Source organism: Talpa europaea, assembly GCF_964194135.1.
Source record: "Talpa europaea genome assembly, chromosome: 4".
NCBI lineage: Eukaryota > Metazoa > Chordata > Mammalia > Eulipotyphla > Talpidae > Talpa > Talpa europaea.
In genome coordinates, this window is record NC_140070.1 from 104,118,771 (window position 1) to 104,140,848 (window position 22,078).

General features: G+C 41.5%; 2 protein-coding genes across 2 annotated transcripts; both read right to left on the reverse strand.

Moving 5' to 3' along the window:
- Positions 1–291: 291 nt before the first annotated feature.
- On the reverse strand, positions 292–15,836 carry ROPN1 (rhophilin associated tail protein 1; the record flags this gene model as incomplete). Its single annotated transcript, XM_084231197.1, has 5 exons — positions 292–358; positions 1,304–1,479; positions 9,784–9,945; positions 11,676–11,793; positions 15,721–15,836. 5 exons carry the CDS (start codon positions 15,834–15,836, stop codon positions 292–294), a joined length of 639 nt encoding a protein of 212 aa, XP_084087323.1.
- Positions 7,191–8,879, reverse strand: LOC311169858 (glucose-6-phosphate isomerase-like; the record flags this gene model as incomplete). The annotated part of the gene is made up of 1 exon (XM_084232105.1): positions 7,191–8,879. The coding sequence occupies one exon, from the start codon at positions 8,877–8,879 to the stop codon at positions 7,191–7,193; it is 1,689 nt and encodes a 562-aa protein (XP_084088231.1).
- Positions 15,837–22,078: the final 6,242 nt, after the last annotated feature.

Below are 22,078 nucleotides of genomic sequence, written 5' to 3' on the forward strand. Positions count from 1 at the left end.
CAGAAAATCTAACAGTCTGTCTTTGCCTTGAGATGCATTTTCTATCCGTGTTTTCGTCAGCCACTTTTATTCTGTAGTCATGTGGGGAGAATACTAATCTTCCATTAATGTAGGTGCTTTATTCCAACAAGTTTACATCTTTATTCCACGCATTTCTGGTTTATGTTTGCCTAATTGTTTATTAGTGTGTACCAGTTGTACAAGAAAATTGACACAGGATGGTGTGTGTGATTTAGTCATCCTGAAGCACAATCATCTGTATTTTCCTTTAAAATTGCCAAAAGTGTGCTTTTACTCCAGCCGAACCCTGGGATTTTGGGTAAAGTCATTCACCTTGATTAATCCATCAGGACCAATTCTGTTTGGGAAAAATATATATGGGGGTTAGGTCATTTAACAATCCTAAAAGAGAAAATATATAAGCAGCTCTCTCCAAATTCTGCTGTGGCTCCTCCCTCACCACCCTCTTTAGCCCTGAGCACTTGACACCTGTTTCTCCTCCTCCACTCCCACCCCCTGGAGCTAAAGCCAGAATAATCTGGAGGGCTTGCTAAAACACAAACATCTGTCCCCACCCCTGTAGCTTCTGATTCAAGGAGTTTCAGACGCAGCCTGACAAATCACATTTCTAACTCATTACTAGTGATGCAATGACTTGGTCTCTGTAGCTCTCTAAGAATTGCTGTCCTGTACCATTCTCTCCTTTTCGTTTCGCTCTCTCTCATATCCTTATTTTCTGTTTACAATATTTCTCTGTTCCCAGTGCAGTATAAAATAGTAACTGTTGTGGTACAATTTATTAAGTTTAAAAACTAAGCCGCCACTCCTTGCCCCGCAGGCAGGTTTGGGAGGCTTGAGCTGATCAGGGACTGGATAAGGCTGCCTTGGGGACAAGGCTATAAGACCAACCAATGTAAGCAGAAAAGCCAGCCCAGCTCCAGGAATGCAGAAGCAGAGGCCAGGACAGGTTTCTGTGTCAAAGGCCAGCGTCTGAGACCAGACATCCCAGCAGATAATTGGTGCAAACTGGAAATTAGAAAGCCCATGAAAACAGAGTATAAAGGAGAGCCTCAAATCCTCCTGCCTACGCAGTCTTCTCCCATCTTGCCCACGGCTTCTCTTAGCAGTGTATTCAAATAAATCCACCTTTTCTGTTCTCCACCCTGTCTCTGGTGAATTCTTTCACCTGCATGCCTCAGGCCTACACCTCGATTCTTCCTCATGACAGTAACCTCACTGTAGCTTGGTCTGCTAAATTTGTTTTTCTTGTATTGATTTCCCTCACCCGGTAAAATTTACTCACATTTCCTGTTCAATGTAGTTTAGCATTCGGCTGACGTGCGATGCAGAGATCTCCCCATCCACTTCAGCAATATATGTGTAGAGAAACTGGAAGGTGCTAAAAGGAATCCGAGGTGGTCCACTATCATGGTCAGATGATAAAACTTCACACACTATCTTGAGAGTTTTAGCAATGGTCTATAAAGCCATAAGGTTAAATAAGGAGAAAATCAGCAGACTAGATTCCTACTATCAGTTTAGATACACAAATGAAAACAAAAATATTACTCTCAAAATAAGGTTGGAATGATGTGATATTCTGGAGAACTTGAGTTTTTTACACCCTAAAATTTGCATCCTTTTCTTTCTTTTTGGAGGAATATCCTGAAGAGGTTAAGTTTATAAACTGCTGGATACTTTAAGGTATTTATTACTTTAATCAGAACAACCTTACTAAAGTGGGCAGGGTATTTGATTTTACAATCTACGAAATTGGAATCATTTATACTGCACTTCAATCATCCCTCGAAAGGGTTGAGGTAATTAGTCTAGCTTATATACTCCAGCAGAGCAATGCCACAGTAGGGGAGAGAGGAGGTATGAGAATGGTAATGTCTCTGGGAAGATAAGAGTTAGATGCAGATGCAGGTGAATAAAAAGCTACACTGAATGTCAAGATAAAACCAGTTTCTCTAAACATATGGATCCATCTAATCAGAGCCACCTCGTGCTTTATATGACATAACACCTTATTGTTACTGGGGGAAAATTAGTAGATGATGTGTGCCGGGAGTTTTAATGGAAGAGCTATTATAGAAGCAAATACTCCTGACAATCTTGAACATTAAAAGATCATGTTCCGAACTGAAGTTTTAATACAAATATAGACAGTTAAACTTTGACAAGGAACCAGGACCATACAATGGAGAAAGGAAAGCCTCTTCAATGAATGGTGCTAGGAAAGTTTGAGAGCCACATGCAAAAAATGAAACCAGATCCTTATTTAACTCCATACACAAAAAGTAATTCAAAATGGATTAAAGACTTGGATATAAGACCTGAAAACCTAGAACACTTGAAAGAAAACATAGGTGATGTACTCCTGGACATCAACAGAGATATATTTGGGGATACAACCCCAACAACAAAGGGGGGCGGGGAGAAGACAAAAATAAATGGGACCATATCAAACTAAAAAGCTTTTGTACCTCAAAAGAAACCATCACAAAAACAAAAAGGCAATCCACGGGCTGGGAGAAGATATTCTCACATCACAAGTGTGGCAAATGTTTAATTTCCAAAATATGTAACTCAACAATAAAAAAAAAATCAGCAAAAGGAATAAACACTTCTTCAAAGAAGATATTCAGATGGCCTACAGATAAGTGTTCAACATCATTATAAGGGAAATACAAATAAAACTACAATGAGATCTCACCTCACTCCTGTGAGAATGGCCTATATCAAAAGGACTGAAAACAACAAATGTTGGTAAGGGTGTAGAGAAAAAGGAGCACTCACCCATTGTTGGTAGGAATGCAATTTGGTGCAGCTTCTATGGAAAATGGCATGAGATGCCTCAAAAAAGTAAAAGTGGAAATATCTTTTGAGCCAGCAATACCACTGGTAGGTATTTATCCAAAGAATATGAAAACTCTCATGCCAAATTATTGATGCACTACTATGTTCATAGCAGCATTATTCACAATAGTCAAGTCATGGGACCAACTTAAGAGCCCCACAAAAGATGACTGGATAAAGAAGTTGTAGCACATATAGCCAGTGGACTACCACTCAGCTATCTGAAATAGTAAAATAGTGCCTTTTGGAACAAAAATGAATTTTGAGATGATTTGCTAAGTGAGAAAAGACAGACACTGGATAGCTTCACTCATTTGTAAATGAGTGAAAGAAAACAAACTGGCAAAGCACAGCTAAAATAATTCTTAGACCTGTGAAAAATATACTAGTTACCAGAGGGAATGGGTGGGAGAGAGGAGGGGTGGGGGAAGAGAGAGGACACTGGCATGTGGCAGGTGAGTGAAGCATGTGCACATGTGGATGTGTGAAGATGTAACCCCCAAATCATATAGCTATATAAGCAACTGACAATGAAATTTGAGGGGGAAAAAAAAAACCCAAGGTGTTACTTCCCTGTGTCTTTAAAAAAAAAAAAACTACCCTTGAATACATTTCACAAGTGAGTGTTGTGAAATGGCAGGATAATGGAAATAAATGATTCAAAGATAGGATGTTTAGCTCTGAATTAGCAAAGATAGGGCAGCATAAATATCATGGCTGTTCATGAAAACACGATGTGTAGATGATCCTTACACTCTCTCCAGGGATCAGTGAAAAGTTCGTCCTGAGGGATGAATTGGGTGAGTGAACAAGCAGCTGCTCTAGCCCCCCCAAAGGACTGTCCAGCACTCTTCTTTCTTTGCAGTTGATGTTGACTGCTCTGCTTTCTCTCCCTGAATGTGATGCCTCAGTGGTGCTGCTCTAACAGTGGTGTATGTTACCCAGAGGTGTAGTCTGTGTGTCAGGAGGTGTATAAGGATGTTGGATGAACTTGTCCCATCTTCCTGGAATGACAGCTGGATGTTGTGACATGTAATTTAAACACTATTTATATTAATTATTCATTTTAACTGATTGAATATTTAATTTTTTCTCTATTTTTGCAACCTTTGCTATTTTATGAAAAAGTATCTTCAATGTCCATGTATTAAAAAATGCTAAACCACATGATGTCAAAGATATTTTGGATTTGCAACAGGCCATTTTCATTTATTCGCTCCTACACCTGGGAGTCCTCTCCTGGAAATTGTGATGAGGTGGTGTGCCAGTCTGGTAAACAGGAGGCTGTCAGTGGATGGGAAGGCATGCTCATGAGATGAGGAGAGGAAGACAATGGTTTGCGGTAGAGTTGTGAGCACTTGTGCATTGAACTGCATAGTTTCCACTGATGACTCATCCTCTTGGTTTTTCTTTAAAAACAAAACAAAAAAGCCTAACTGCTCTCCTACTGTCCCTGATCAGTTGTCCTCCTGCAGTCTCATCCAAATTGGGGTGGTGTTAATAGGCTGAATTGTGTCCACCTAAAATTCATATCTTGACACCCTAGTGACCGTATTTGAAAATTGGGCCTTTATAGAGTGATTAAGTTAAAATGAACTCATTCTAGTCTAATGCAATAGGACTGGTGTCCAAAGAAGAGAAGATTTAGGGGGGGGGGGGTGGCGGTGAGAAGGAGAGGAATCACACACATGCATGTATGGAGAGACAACTATGTGAAGAAACAGAAAGACAACAGTCATTTACAGGACAAGGCGGGACCTCAAGCATGGTGATCTCAGACTTCCAGACTCCAGGACTGTGAGAAAATACATTTCTGTTTTTTAAGCCAATCATTCTCTGGTGCTTGTTACGGCAGCTCTAACAAACTAATATAGATGTTTTTTATCCCAATCATCATCTTTTGGTCACTGAAACAGTAAGCCTTCAAATTCTTTTTCCTCATGAAAGTCTAAAATAGCTTAAAAGATTTTATAAATGAGTGAATGAATGAAGGACTCTCTGGATTGGAACTGTTAGTAAACTAAAAAAATTTAAAGCCTGCGGAGGTCTACATTCTGTTGCACAAGATGGGGATGGGGACCCACTTCATAGTGACAGCCTTCAAGCATCTTATGACATGCTTTATTTTCTAACTCAGAAGAGAAAGACGCGGAAATTGAACTATTTGCTAACAAAATATGTCACACATTCCAGTGAACACAATTATACGAATAGTGGAAAGAAGGTGGCAGAGCCCAGTCTATAAAAAGGAGAAATGAAAGGGGATTGGAATACAGGCCTGCATGTGGCATTTAGAATCACATGTGTAGACCAAGAATGCTCAAGACTGGAGTAAATGCACCTGCTGGCAAACATTCCTGCCATTACATTCTTTTTTTAAAAAAAAATTTATTTATTTATTTTATACAAGAACTGGGGTACAGGCCAGATGTGTGGGAGGGTGAGAAGATTCACCAGAGACAGAGCAGGGAACAGAACAGGCAGACTGATGAAATACGCTGCTGAGGGGAGCAGCGGGCGAGACAGGAGAGGTCTGCAGCACCATGTGGGACCCTCACCGGCCAGCTGGGATCGAACCCGCGCTGCAGAGGCTGCGCACAGCTTCCCAGCACGGCGCCCAACCGTCTGTGCCACTAGGGAGGCCCTTTGCCATTACATTCTTCTGTGAGGAAGAAATTGGATTTTCTAATGGCATGGAGATCATGGCTAGCTGGTTAATTGGCAAAGGAAGGAGGGAATTTCTCTGCTTTCCTAGGAGGATATAAGGATTAACTAGATTGCAAAGCCTCCAGCAACATTCCAACATGAAACCAAGGGGTACTGGTCCCTGGATTCATAAGGCACCCCTTACTTAGGGATCTTGATCCCTAAGTAGTCTTTGACATAGGGATGATGAGAGGCAAAGTCAAACATGCTAGGGTCTCTGAATCCTCTTGTCCAGAGTCGGGCCTCAGGATGTCTCAGCAGAAGCAGAGAAGGGGGAAAGAAACACAGGATGTTAGAAATGAAAGAACTTCATGGACTATCTAACCAAGAATCCTCATTTTAGAATGGAGGTAGAAAGATATAATTCACCTCAGGGTTTCTCTTCCACAATCTGGAAGGCAGCCATATTAGAGTAAGCCTACCAACTTTACAGTGGTAGGAAGGGCTGGAATTTGGCTCTCCAAAGTCATACTTACCTCACTTAAGTGAGGTAAGTGGACAAGAGAGGATCAGTCTTCTCTTAAGGTGGTGAAGCCAGAGAGAAGATGAGAACAACCTGAAAGAGATTCAAGCAAGCACCAGGAAGAAGGGAGATGAACTAGTGGCGAACCACTGTGCTGAGAGAGAGAAGAGACCAAAGACATAAGCTGCAAGTAGCTATGACCACACTGATGAGTGTTTCCATGAGCACGGAGATGTCAGGAAGAACCAAGGGATGTGGGAAAGGCTTCAGTTGGCAGGTCTGAGGTGCTGAGTTGCCCCTTTCCCTGAAGGCTTAACTGCCACCTTGAAGAGAGGAGTGGAGAGGAGAAACTGAGAGACTTGGCAATTTGCCTTAAAGTTGTTTCATTTATTACATCAGTCTAAAATTCTAGGATTGGATTGACTTTATTTTCTTACTCTACCCTCAGAATGATCAGGAAGATCAGAATTAATTACTTTTGGGGGGAGACCTGAACATTTTGGACTGTGCAATGAGTAAATCTGTGACCCTATAAGAACTTAATAAAATGTGCCAATTTTTTATTTTCCCTTCTGGGATTTTCCCCTTGGGACTACTTCCATAAAAAGGTGATAGTGCTGACCAGCAACTCATCTGCTCCTGCAGCAACTTTCCTCTTTGGAGGAGAGTAATTTATTCATTATAATTATGATGAAAGTTTCAGGGGAAACTGATAGGAAAAGTTGGTCTAAAGTATTTCTGGTACTTTTTCCCAGAAACAAAAATGTCAAATATGCATTCCAAGCATATTTAAGGAGAAAGAATGTGATGTTTAGATATGCTGAATGATTCAAAACTACCTCTTCATACTATTTGGTTTTGGCAGAGGTATAATGTTCGCATTAACTTTTTTTTCCTTCTCCTTGAAGGCATCTTTATTTTTCTACCTGGTGTAGGAACAATGTGAATACAGGTCAGTTACACTGAACATTCCAATTAATTGTAAAACAGAGGGCCTGTAAACATGGTGGGGTGCAGAGCAGCATCCCCCAAAGGGCTGTGATCTAAGCCAGCAACCAGTCAGTTCTCTGGGCAGGACCCTGCAGTCCAGACTCTGGTGAGGAGGGACATGAAGGACCAGTTACAACAGAGGCTGCGGTGGAGCATAAGTTTATTGGCTTCAGGCCTTGATCTCCTGCTTGATGAAGTTGATTAGCCCATTGGTGGAGGAATCATGAGAGGTCACTGGGCTGCTACCATCAAGCTCAGGCTCAATTTTCTTAGCCAGCTGCTTTCCCAGCTCCACTCCCCATTGGTCAAAGCTGTTGATGTCCCAGATGACACCCTGTACGAAGATCTTGTGCTCATACATGGCAATCAAGGCTCCCAGAATGAATGGCGTGAGCTTGGTGAACACAATAGAGTTGGTTGGGCGATTTCCTTCAAACACTTTGTGTGGCAACAGCTTCTCAAAGTCATCAGGATTCTTTCCTGCAGCCTGCATCTCCTTCCTGATCTCATCCATTGTTTTCCCCCTCATCAGGGCCTCAGTCTGGGCCAAGAAGTTAGCAAGGAGGATCTTGTGATGCAAACCGTTCCTTATCGGGTGCTGGGTCTGGACCGGGATGAGGAAGTCACAGGGTATCATCCTGGTGCCTTGGTGGATGAGCTGGTAGAAGGCATGCTGGCCATTTGTCCCTGGCTCCCCCCACACAATGGGGCCCGTCTGGTGGTCTACACGGGTGCCAGACTTGGTGATAGACTTCCCATTGGACTCCATGTCACCCTGCTGGAAGTAGGCAGCAAAGCGGTGCATGTACTGGTCATAGGGCAGTATGGCCTGCGTCTCACACCCAAAGCAGTTGATGTACCAGACACCCAGCAGAGCCAGCAGGACAGGGGCATTCTTCTCTAGGGGTGTTCTGCGGAAATGATTGTCCATCCAGTGAGCCCCTGAGAGCAGCTGCTCGAAGTTGTCAAACCCCACATGCAGGGCAATGGAGAGTCCAATGGCTGACCACAGCGAGTAGCGGCCTCCTACCCAATCCCAGAACTCAAACATGTTTTGTGGATCAATTCCAAACTCCTTCACTTTAGTCGCGTTGGTAGACAGGGCAACAAAGTGCTTCGAAACTGCAGAAGGATCCCTGGCCGACAGAAGAAACCATTCCTTGGCAGTCTCTGCATTTGTGATGGTCTCCTGGGTGGTAAAGGTTTTGGAGGCGATGATGAACAGAGAGGTCTCAGGGTTCAGTACAGCTAGGGTTTTGGCAATGTGGGTCCCATCGATGTTAGAGACAAACCAGACCTGGGGACCTCCTGAAGAGTACGGCTTGAGGGCTTCTGTCACCATGAGGGGGCCCAGGTCAGAGCCGCCAATGCCGATATTGATGATGTCCGTGATGGCCTTGCCTGAGTACCCCTTCCAGGCACCACTGCGGACGCGCTGGCAGAAAGACTTCATCTTCTCCAGGACCCTGTTAACTTCTGGCATCACATCCTTGCCATCCACCAGAATGGGTGTGTTTGACCGGTTCCGCAGGGCCACGTGCAGCACTGCCCGGTCTTCAGTGAAGTTAATCTTCTCCCCACTGAACATACGATCCCGGGCAGCCTCCACACCCCTGGACTTGGCCAGGTTCACCAGCATCTGCATTACATTCTCCGTCACAAGGTTCTTGGAGTAATCCAGCAGAATCTGCCCATGGTTGGTGTTGAGGGTCAGGCTGAAGCGGTTGAAGCGTTCCTTGTCCCCTTCGAAAAGGTGGCGCAAGTTGAGATTTGAGCGGTTCTTGCGGTTCCACTCCTGCAACTTCTGGAACTGCTGATCCTGAGAGAGCAGGGCTTTGGCGAGACTGGTTGGGTGCATGGACCGGGACGTGAGCTGAAGAGGAAGAGGGGAGGACGGCGTGCAGCAAGCAAGAGACCAGGAGCACGCAGCCCCTCATTAACTTACAACCTTGAGTATATATATATATATATATATATATATATATATATATATATTTCAGGGATTTAAAAAAAACTGTATTTCTGGTTCATTTTCATTTAATATAACCATGTTTAACAAGAATGAGTCTCTATATAGGATGATACCTAAAGTCTCAGGATCTCTACATATGTATTTACATATATATGAATATATACATATAGAAATGAACTCTTTACAGTATCCTTTTCTTTAAAACAGGAAAAATGCTTTTCCAGTTGTAAACCAAGTCCAATTTGGAAAATGCATGAATTTGTATGAACATTCTGCATTCCCTGGTGATGTCATGACTATAAGTTTAGAAATAGCCTCATCTCTCTTTCTTGCTCTATCATCTTGGATTTTTGTATCCAATTATGCTTATCAAATAGAGGTTTCTGTAATGCTACCTCTTCTTGAAAAGTCCCTTGGTATAGCTTCTAGATGTCTGGAACCCAAGCATAAGCAAATCTCACTCTACAGCTGGTCTTGGTTATCTCTAGGAATACGAATGAGGGGATGGAATGGTGACAGAAATAAATGAGTGCAATAATTAAAATTCATATAAAATCCCAAGGCCACATTTTAGTCATCCTCTCCCCAGAACCTGATGACAGTTTTCCCTTCTCTCTTCTAACCCCAGCTTTTGGCTGATGAACAGAGAAGTGATCTTAATTCAGAAGGGAGAAGGAATAGACAAGAACGGCATGCTCATCATCAGCCCTGGGGAGCTGACTGTATAGATGTCCTGCCCTTCCAGGCCCACAAGTCCCTTAAGGAACAAAAAATATTAAATCTAACTTACAACTCCAAGAGAGCTGCAAGCAAGGGCTAAAAACTTGAGCCACTCAATCTCCTCCGTGAAGCGGCCCACCTTCATCACACTATTAAACAGATCTGTTGGGAGACTCAGCACCTTCCACATCTGGGCCAACTCATCTGCATTGATGATCAGCCGGCCAGCAACCTGCATGGGGGGGGGGGACAGACACAAGACAAAGAATAAGGACAGAATGAGAGAATGTTTCTCTGAGAAACACCTGCCTGTGCACACCTTGTCCTGTCCCCCCCTTCTCCCCCATTCTTCCAGCACTCAGCAAGGGGCAGGGATGTTTGGGATTTTGGGGTGGGGAGTTGTGACCACATCTCTGGCAGTTTTCCTTGCAAGGGTAGAGAAAATTTCAGCCTGGAAAGGAGCAAACTAAGTTAAAGTTTAGCCATTTAAACTTCAGATGTCAGAATTATGGGAAAAATATACATTTATATTACTTTTTTTCCCAGATGCTTTTATTATCTGTTGTTTTCTCCCTAGGTTATCCTTATAAGGCAAATAGAACAACCATAATTCAAGGCAAGGGGCAGGTTTTTTGTGTGAGACTACTAATTAGTGGTGAAACTAGAACTAGATGTCAAATCACTGGCTTCCAGTCTCCATAGAATTTTTGCACTAGCTTTTGCACTAAGCCTGGCTCTTGGCTAATGAACAAAGAAATGACCTTATTTGAGAGGGGAGAAGAATCCCCTTAGGAAGGATAGGGGGATCATTCTATACTCCAGTACCTCTGGCTAGACCTTCTAGTTCATGCATTCCTCAGGCTGTCCCAGTAATAACATGGGGGTCTGTGGTCTGGATGTCTAATATTGTTTGGTCTCAGGTAACTAAGATCTCCGCCTTACCTACTGTGCAAGGATGACAATGCCCAGTTACTGGCCAACAATGTACTAAGGGTATAGATGTCCCAGTGACATGCTATCAACCTTGCCTGGCCCTCTGATTCTTGTGAAATATTAAGTCTCTGGGACCAGGGCAGTTGGCTAAGTCAGTCCCAAACCTCTCTGTCCTGGGATCTGTCCTCAGTGGATCCCAAAATGCTAAACCATATTTTCTGGGGATTGGTCAATCAAAACATATGCTTTCTCAAGCCAGACCCTCCCCATCTAGTCACTGGGAAGCTTCTAGGATGATGTGGCTATTACGAGTGCACGGGTTTTCCCTAAATGTTGGCTGTAACTCCATTAGGGATAATTGGGGAACTAATATTCTACTCTCCCCCAACCCCAACTGCAATTGGCATAATGTTGTGATCTTGATCAATAAGAAAGTCAAGAGACCTGGATCTGCACTTTATTTTTTTTAAAGAGGTATTTATTTATTTATACAAGAACAGGGGTAGAGGCCAGATTCGCGGGAGGGTGAGAGGATTCACCAGAGACAGAGTAGGGAACAGAACAGGCAGACTGACAAAATACACTGCTGAGGGGAGCAGCAGGCGTGGTAGGAGAGGTCTGCCGTGCCATGTGGGACTCTTGCCAGCCGGCCGGGATCGAACCAGAGCTGCAGAGGCTGCGGACAGCTTCACAGCACTGTGCTCAACTACCTGCGCCACCAGGGGAGGCCCTGGATCTGCACTTTATAGAGAGAAAAGGTCCATGCAGCAGTGAGACATTCTGACATTTTCAGCGAAATCTGGGGTGACCGCCTGACGACGACTCATTCGGTTTATAGCCTGCTTCAATATAATTCCTATTTCTCCAATTTTTTTTCAGTGGGTGGTTTAGTGAAGTTTATGATGATGATGGGCCAGCTGGCTGGTAGGGGGATGGTTGCATTTTCTCTATGCCCACACAGCCTTCATATTGCCCTCCTCCCCCACAACACATATTCCAGGGTGATATATACTGCAGCATGGACCTTACCCGAGAATGCAGGATCTTTAACAGCTCAGGTGTAAGTTCTGCCCAGTTAGACAAAGTGACACGCTCAGACCGCTCTCTCACTGGAGGGATCTCTCCCCGGGACATAGCTCCAAAATAACTACAAGAGAAAAATCATGGGGTGAGGGGATGTCATTCTATACCCCAGTGCCTCTGGCTTCTTTAGGAATCCCCTTCCCACCTTTTTTTTTTTCTGAGAGATGAGGATAGAGGAAAAAACATTGATTAAGTGACTACAATATATCAGACTCAGTTTTTAGTTAGTACATTTATACACAAGAAAAGCCTGAAAGTACTAGTTTCCACTTAAGGTGTAAAGAGTGCTAGGGAATAAAAAAAAGATTCTTCCTCTCTAGGAATGAAGCATAATCAATAAAAGTTTGGTATGGAATTCTCTGACGCATGTGAGTTTTTTTTTTTCAGTCATCCCTCTAAGTGTTTTATGTGCATTCCCGAGAGCATACACACACATAAGATATTTTTTATGATATATATGTAACTGTACACATATATAATTTATGTATATATATTGTGTGTATGTATGTATACAATAGGGGAGAAAAGCAAATCATTATTTTAAATTCCCTACTCTTTTTGGATGAATTCTAGAATCGAGGTCTTTTTTTAAAAAAAAATCTTTAAGTTCAGTATACTTTAAGTTGGTGTTAGGTAGTGGGTGGTGTCTTTGAGAGAGGGAGCTGTTGGATGAGAACTAAAATTGTTATAGGACAGGGAGAGGGGCAGCCCAAACCCCGCAAACCTGCCTATTCTAAATGGGTTCTGCCATCCGCCACATCAACACAAAACATATGAGACTTTAATGGGAAGGAACTTTAATAAAACTAGGAAACAATACAGGTAAGGCAAAGAGTCTAGTTTCTAAATGAAGCACCCAAAGTTACCCATCCCCTTGTGGGTAAAAGTCCATCCAAATGGGATCAGCCCAGAACAAGGCCCCAAAGCCTGCCACAAGTCTAAAGCATCTTCCAGTGGGGACCCACAGAAAAGAGTCAGAAACAACCAGACAAGCCCGGAAGGAAAAGAGCAAAATCAACATCAAGATAAAAGCTGCCATTGTCCCCTCCCCACGGGTCTCACCCACATCTGTGTCACCCAGTCCACGACCAAAAGACAAGCACAGTTTCTTCACGTGTCTCTAGGCTCCATGCGCCTCCTCCAGGTCTCCTTCTGGCTCCATCCTGCTTCCTTCCTCAGTCTCCTCTGCAGCTTCTTCTCTTCCTGCTCAGCTCCACCCTCCCTTGGGTGGGGCAGGGAACCTCCCCCTTTCCTGGGGACCACCCTGTTACAAAATGACTTGCTTAAGCAAGGGACAGAGAGGGATGTGCTCTAGGGATGAGCCATGAAGGGTTTGGGCTGGGGCTTGGGTCTTCAAGAGGAAAAGGAGAAAAGCAGGGCACTGAGGCTCAGGTGAAAAGACAAGCCTTGGAGCATTTAAGATAACCTTCCCTGAAAAATTTCAGTAAAATCTGCCTGCCTACCATTGTTTTGTGAAGTGGACTTTATTTTGGTGCTGCGAGATAAAAATATCAAGTTCTGTTCCAAGATTGGCAAAAAGATGAAAAGGAGCTGCTTGCAGCAGGGAATGGACACAAGCACTTGAAACATGTCACTGCTGCTGTATGAGAGGGTCTCGCTCCATCAAAAGTCTTGTTATTGACTACCCCTTCATCATAAGCCTCTGCCCCTCTTTGTTTTCTTTTCACAACTTTCTCTTGATGCAAGTAACATAAAAAGAACACAGAGGGAATTTTTGTAAAAGCCCATTTTAGGGTCAAGCCGAAAAATGATGGGCGCCTGTTGTCTGTCTCTAAGCCACACAGCAATACAGCTCTAAAGCAAGAGGACTAAGACAACACCTTCCAGGTACCCTTGGAGGTCATCAGCCTGATTTAAAGGTCATCTTTAACAATGTGCCTGAGTGCATTGTTGGGGAGGATGTGGGTTCTGGATGACAATAAGGGTGGGTGATGGCCTCAGGCTGTAGAACAAGATTTGGGTGATGTGAATAGGAGAGAGAAAAACATGGCACCTCATTTGACAGAAGTAATTGCCCAGTAATTGAATTCAGCAGGAATGAGTTTGCAGTTTTTAGTGGAGTTGGTTAGAGAACATATAAATGAGGCTGCAGCCGTGGATTTAGTCCATGTGGGTTATTTAGCTTCATTTGCAATGAACAATCCCATGGTTATTCACATATATTGTGAGTTTGGGTTGTCACACACACACATACCTACCTCCAGACTAGTTTACCTGCCCTGCTGATGCCTGGTAGGTGGTTTCAGACTTAGGGAAATCCTTGCTTGTGAGGAACTAATCTTCTTTGTGTTGGAAATATTTTGTGGACCCTATTCTCTGAAATACTACAGGTTTGTTTGTCACATAAAACCACCTGATGAGAGTTTTTCGTGGTGTCTAAATAGGATGGAGAGTGCTCTGAGGTCATGCTCTCATTTTTTCAATGTAGTTAAACTACAAGTGACTCCTCATGGTTATCTAAAAAAATTTATAGCACGTGATACAATATGGGAGCAGACAGGTTACAACAGTGGAATGTTTTCTTCCATAAATGTCAGGGACAATATCAAGAAATGTCATTTTTCTTGCTACAAAACAGCAGCACCAAAATAATAAAAGGGGGTTTTAAACTATTGTTTAGTGTAAGACAAAGTCTGAGTATACCAGAAGAAATTAGTCTTCTAAGTACAGTCTTAGAGGAAACACACAATTTAGAATGAAAAATTAAACAAGGCTCATTACTAGCAAAGAAACCCTACTTGTGTCCCTTTTTACTACCACCATTGGCTTATTTTCTTTCCATTTGTAAAAGTGTCATCCTGGCCCAACCCTGGAGCATGAGAGCTTTGGCTCAAAAACTCTGTAAGGCTTCTCTTAGATTACATTTTGTGCATCTCAAAGGCCATTCACCTGCTCATTACACTCACCCAGCCTCCTGCTGAGGACAGCCTCCCTTCTCCCCACCAACTGGCTCTGCTCAGCCATGTCTCTTACTTCCCCCCTTCCACTGAAACACTACTAAGCTGGTCATCATCAAACAGTAAAAACAGCCTGAAAACAGTCCAGGAGGTCTAACTCGCTACCACCTCCTACCCCAAGCTCCAGTTTCAAGCAGGCACACTTGTCAAAGAAGTAATTTCATAGCTGTTTCAATCCCGGGTAGCAACTATTGTTGTGACAGTTCCTTCAATTGAGCAGCTTCTGGTCTCTCCCGAAAGAGGGCACTTGTGTTTGAGACACACCGTGTTTAGCCAGGCTGGTGCTCCCACTGCCTTCGTGATTATTTCGCCTTCTTTCTCCAGAATGCGAAGTGTACCGTGTGGACATCTTTATGTTGAGGAAGAAATCAATTCAAAGAAACACTAAAGAAAACAATTTTCCCCAAAGACAAGCTGCAAAGTGTCTCTGGTTGGGAGCAAGAATAAGTTTTAACAGGAGTGGAAGAAGGTGTCTTATTAAAGGAAAAATAAGGAGTGCACCAGCCTGGGCTGATGCCACACCATCCATCCCGCCGGCTTGCCTCATGCCTCCCCCAGGTGCTCTGCTACCATCTAGTGGTGAGACCCGAGAACAGGGTCCTGGTTTACACCCGGGAAAAGCCGGCTTAGCTCCTACCGGTTGCGGAACCCTTCATTCTACTGGGATAGCAGGTGTGGGTACCGGGACCAGGTGGAGTGTGCATGTGATGTTGGGATGTAGTGATCTAGCCCTTGGAGATTGCTCCTATTGCTGCGGCGTCCTACTGCTGAGTCTGGTTGGCTTAGGGGCAGAGCACCCCATCCTCACCCAGTTTGATGTATTTGTGTTCACACATAAATTTTAAAGCATCAAAGGAACGGGAAAGCTGAACATCAGAAAGATTATGCTAATCAGTCCTGACTCAGGCTGCAGCCATGACAACCTCCTCCAGTTTTCCAACACCTTACATCCTCTACCCCCAACGCCACCTCCAGCCTGAGTTGGGAGCGGGCGGTGAGAAAGGTGTACGTACTCCGCAGCCCATTGGATGAGATCTTGTGGCTGGGTCCGAATGGCGGCTTTGGTAAATTGCTTCAGCAATTCCGGCAACTCCGGGGGGATGCATATTTGCTTATCTGTCTGAGGCATTGATTGGGTTGACCTATTGGCAGGAGAAAAAATAAAATGAGAATCTTGAATCATAAAATGACAGAATTCTGGACGGGAGGTCACCCAGCCTCTGTTTGACACTCTTAATATTAGGGAGCCACTACACCATAAGATAGACGAATTCTATTGTTACACAAGCCCAAGGCTAGACATCATCTCTGATTTTTGTTATTGTAAATAATTGTCCTTTACATAAAAAACCAGGATACTTGTTCATTAAAAAAAGTAGATGAGATCAAGAAGCAAATAAAAATTTTAAAAAATCCCCTAATGATATCACCCCAGAATATTGAATGTCTCTTTACAGAACTTTTTAAATGTAATACACATTTGCATAAATAAATAAGGGGGTCATACAAAACAAGTCATTAACTCAATAGTATTACATGAATGTCTTCCATGTCTCACAACTCTTATTGATAGAATAAGAGTTACAGCAGAATTTACTATGAATTGTTTTTTTACTATGAATTATTTGACATTAGCTTATTTCCAAATAAAAATGATCATTAACAGCAATTTGATGAACTCTTTCATTATATCTGCATCTATTTATCTACTCTAATTGTAGAAGATAAAACTTTTATAGTTCGCTATAAAAAGTTCCATGACAAATGGAAACAAAAAAATGAAAATCCATAGATGGTAAACAATTTTATGCACAAATAAACAACAATTGACATGCTTTGTCTGCTTTTAATAGAGAAAGAAACTACACCTGGGCCTCCCTGGTGGTGCAATCTGCAGTCTCTGCAGCACCAGTTCGATCCCGGGTCAGGGAGGTGACCCACATGGCGCAGCATACCTCTCCTGTCTCGCCCACTGCTCCCCTCAGCAATGTATTTTAGTCAGTCTGCCTGTTCTGTTTCCCACTCTGTCTCTGGGGAACCCTTTCACCCCCCCCCCCTACATCTCTGGTCTATACCCTAGCTCTTGCATGCATAAATAAATCAATCTTTAAAAAAACTACATCTTTGAACTGTATATTTTAAAACATTTACTAATTAAATACATTCACATTGCTTTGTAGGCATCACCACTATCCATTTCCAAAAATTTTTCATTTCCCCAGCTGAAACTCTATACCCATTAAACAACTCATTGCCTCCTACCCCAGCTCCTGCTTTCTATGAATTTGACTACTCTAGGTACATCTATATGTAGAATCATTTACAATTGTTATCATTTTGTGTCTGACTAAATTCACTTGTCTTCAAAGTTTATCCATGCTGTAGGATATGTCAGAATTTCCTTCCTTTTTAAGGTGAAATAATATCCTATTTGCATGTATTTACCACTTTTACTTTTATCATTCATCTGATGATAAAAATTTGGATTGTTTACACCATTTGGCTATTATGAATAATGCCGTGCTGAACATGGGTGTACAAATATGTGTCTGTGTCTCTGTTTTCAATTCTTTTGGGTACATACTCAGAAGTGGGATTGCTAGATTACACGGCAATTCTATTTTTAATTTTTTGAGGGACCACCATACTGTTTTCCACAGAGGGAGTAACATTTTACTGCCTGTGTATATTTGGACTGATTATAGTTGTGCATTTATTTGATTCTGTTCTGGAAATGTTCAAATGGTTTTATGCAAATGGAAATTTGGCTCAACTCTAATTAAATAGGCTTTCATGAAATGACAAGCCACAGCTTGTGATCTCTTTCCTTTTGGGCAAAGTAGCTCTGGTAAACTCTACATACCTATTGTCCTCTCAAGTCTTTGTCTTTTGAGCTCTTTTAACTTTTTTTTTCTACCCTTGACATACTATTGTTTCCTTAAGTGTCTATTAAGTTATCTGTACCAGATACTATGCTAAGTATTCTGTATAGGTTTTCTTACTTATCCCTAGAAGATAGATTATATTATTATCATTTCAAAAATGAAACTAAAAGGCCTCCCTGGTGGCGCAAGGGGTTAAGACGCAATCTATGAAGCTGTCCACAGCCTCTGCAGCACGAGTTCGATCCCCCGCCAGGGAGCTATCCACATGGTGCAGCAGACCTCTCCTGGCTTGCCCGCTGCTCCCCTCAGAAGTGTATTTCAGTCGATCTGCCTGCTCTGCTCCCCACTCTGTCTCTGGTGAATCCTCTCACTCCCCACACCTCTGGCCTGTACCCCAGTTCTTATATGAATAAGTAAATAAATCTTTAAAAAAATGAAACTAAGAAAAAAATATCATTTGAGATGACATGTAACTAACAGGTGACAGAGGTAGGATTTGAACACACATAGTCCAATACAGGAGGCGACATGTTAAACATGACAGTTCTTTCCTTGAAGCTTTCTCTTCCTTTGATGGCATATACTAATACTGTTTTTCTATTTTTCTCGGTGTTCTTCCTCTGTTCCCACAACTCTTCTTTCCCCTTCCTCTTGCTGAAGAGAGAGTTAGCAACCTTCACAAGTCTCAGTCTTCAGCATTCTGAGCTCTGTCTTCCTTCTGCTGTTCTTGGAGGGCTCACATCCCCTTACAGCTTCATCTACCACAAAAATGTTGATCCCACCTGTTTGTCCATGCTTGACTTCTCACTTGTGCTTCCATTCCACATTTCTTACTGCCCCATCTCCCAACTAAATCCCCTTCCCAAATTAATTTCTGAGCATGATGCCACAATTTTCTTAGTCAGTTAATTTCAAAGGGACAGCTGTTCTCTTCAATGTAATGAATCTGTCACTAATTGCTATTGGTATTTAATATTGATATTTCCTTTGAATTTTTCCCACATCATTCCCTAGTCCCCCCCCCCCTTTTCTATTTCTTTTACTCTGGGCTCAGTCCTTCACCACCTACTGGTATTCCCTGTCTCAGGTCATTCTCTAACTTATTCTGTCCAGTGTGTTCAGATTTATCTTCTATACTGCTATTAATAGGTCAGAGAGTCTTGCTCACAAAATCATGTGCTGACTTTCAAGGTTCTCCAAGATTTATATACATATTTTTATTTTTATTTTTGTTTATTTTTTTTTAAGAAGTGGGGTACAGGCCACAGTCGCAGGGGGTGAGAGGATTCACCAGAGAGAGCGGGAAGCAGAACAGGCAGATCTACTGAAATACACTGCTGAGGGGAGCAGCGGGGGAGACAGGAGAGGTCTGCAGTGCCTTGTGGGTTGTTCCCTGGCCAGCCGGGGATGGAACTGTAGCCACGAAGGCTGCGGACAGCCTCACAGTACTGTGCTCAACCCCCTGCACCACCAGGGAGATGGTATACATTTTTTTTTCTAATAATTTTTTTTAAAGATTTATTTATTTTTATATAAGAACCGGGGTACAGGCCAGATATACGGGAGGGTGACAGGCAGACGGACGAAATACACTGCTGAGGGGAGCAGCCAGCGAGACAGGAGAGGTCTGCCTAGCCATGTGGGATTCTTGCCTACCAACTGGCCGGCCGGGATCGAACCCTCGCTGCAGAGGCTGCGGACAGTTTCACAGTGCGACGCTCAACCGCCTGCGCCACCAGGGAGGCCCCCATACATATTTTTAAACGGTAAATTTTCACTAATATTTGCAACACAAATCTCCAACCTATAGTCTACTTTGGCCACTTTCTAAGAAATTATATATCCAAAACTTGAATACTTTCTCAATATTAGTCTGTCCTGCTTTTCTCATTCCCTCAGTAAGTTGCTAATTCTGGCTGAGAAATTTGAAGGGCTCTCATTCATGCTTTCCATCTATTTAAATCCTCCACACTGCCAAAGTTCATCTTAAGTCCATACCTTGTAATAGGCTCTCCTAGAAAACTTGGGTATCATCAAATATTATTTGTGATACACCTTTTATCCATTTCACTCCATTCTGCCTTTTACAGGTCTCTAAAGTTTAGCTTCCCATGAGTAGTCACACAAAATGAGGTATAGGTGTCCATTAGAGACTGATGATGATAAACTTTTTCTAGTGATACAAAACTTAACAACCATAAACAATTTGACGACAGTTGAAATTATATTTGGACACTATTTGGCTCAGTAAACTGATTTCAGTAATTATTATTTTTTGTGCTTCAGGTTTTCTGCAGAGAATCTATCAGTAGAGATGCTTGTATAGGATTTTCCCCTTTAGCCACAATACTTAAAACCACCTCTTAAAGTCTGATTAAAGTTGCTGTAATTGGAATGCATTATTAGTGATTTTTGTGTGTGTATATACGTATTTCAAAGGCTTAGCTCTTTCCTTGATACAATTTGCTCCCATTTTTTTGCATTATTTTTCCCAAAAAAATGTATGTGATGTTTTTCATCACCAGTATCTCTTTACCACTTGTCTCTAATAAAACATAATTGTGTTCATTTTTAAGAATTATGACAATTGATATATTTTATTCTTGGTTTTTGATGCAAAGTTCCAAAATCTGGTTCTTAATGGATTTTATAATATTATTTGTTTATAGAAAGAAGTGTATGCTTGTACTGCAAAATAATTGGTTCAGTAGAGGGAACTGTAGGCCTCTAATATTATATGAGAAATATTTTTCAAAACATTTTAGCTTTACTTGAGTATAAATAATGTTTACATTTTGTGGAGATCTGGCATTTTAGTTATTAAATAAGTGATAACATTTCTTAAATTCTAACAATTATTTTTCAAAATTTTATGATTTATTTGAAATAATCTTAAGAAAATGGAAAATCTTATTTTCTTTGAAAACTGATTTGCTATAGTCAAAAAGACTTTAGTCTACTTAAGTACTTTATACATAGTTATTTTCCCATCATAATGTATGATTAATTTTTATTATTTTCTAATTATAGTTGAATACTTTCTAGAGATTCACGAGACATAAGCAGTCATCAAAAAATATAAATTTAAGTCACTTATTATGCAATAGAATGAGGACTATTTCAAAGGTGGATTTGTTTGCCCTGATAATTTCCTTCTTTGCCTACTATCTTATTTTCATGGAAAAGTTATCAAATGAAAAAATGGTGCCATGTAAATTATGCCAGGATCTTAACATAAAATATCCATACAGATAGTAACTTGAGAGTGTCTCTTTTATATTTTTTGGTTTCAGGACTACTTCCTAAAAGTTTTTGAGGACCTTGTTTAATGTGGTTTATATCAATATTTATCATTTCAGAAATTGAAACAAAAATAAATATTTATTTTATAAAAGAAATCCTTTACATGTTACAGTAAACATAAGCAACATATTTGTATGAAAAATAACTAGTTTCCAGGAAAAAAAATCCTTTTGATGACAAGAGTGACATAGTTTTATATTTTTTGCAAGTATCCTGATGTCTGACTTAATAGAAGACAACTAGGTTCTTACATCTTGCTATTGCCTTCAGCCTATTGTGATATCACACATTGTATTGCTTCAAGAAAACGCCCTGCATATTCTTCAGAAAAAGACAGTAAGATATATATGTTAGTATTGTCACAAAAATAGTTTTAATTCTCAAGAATCCTCAGAAATCCCTAAAACCATGCTTTGAAAACCAATGCTTTATGAAACTATTTACAACAGTATTTATAACCACACCAATAGTGTATGTCAGATTGAGTTAAGGAAACTAATTAAAAGGCCACGTAATCTCCCAAATTACAGAATTACTAATTTTACCCACCTACCCAAGAAATGACTGTGTTGGGAGCCAAATGAAGCAAAGGAAAGAGAAAAAGTGTTATTGTGGAATATGACTACTAGATGCATGAAGACTCTCCATGAGACGATTTAATTGAAGCATCTCCTTGCACCGTGATGAATCTACAGATGTTAGTAAAACTGTGTTCTTTTAATAACACTTGTTAGAGCACCTGGAAGGAATGCTTGAAAGGATACTGTTTTTCCCAAAAATACCCTAACAAACTACTCAAGATGAAGTATTTGGAATAGTAATCTAAACAGTTTAAAACTAAGATGTTTTGGTCTGTGCAAGCACAATGGTGTCATACTGGTTGGAAAACTGTGATGACTGGAAGGTTGGAAGGACCTCACAATCCTTCTCCATATTCTGAACACCCGAGTTGCAAGTAAGTCATTGTTTTGTTCCCACAGAGCCCTGTCTGTTATGTTTACCTTAGATTTTATTAGTAACATCCTTTAATTCATATTAAAGGATGTTACTAATAAAATCTAAAGCCCTATGGTTCTGTTTTCACCTTTATGTGAAGAAATAGTCTGTGGTTTCCTATCAATGTACTATCAAAAGAAAACCTTTTTTTTTCTCCCGGAAGGTTGATGCTAAAAGAGGAATTGGA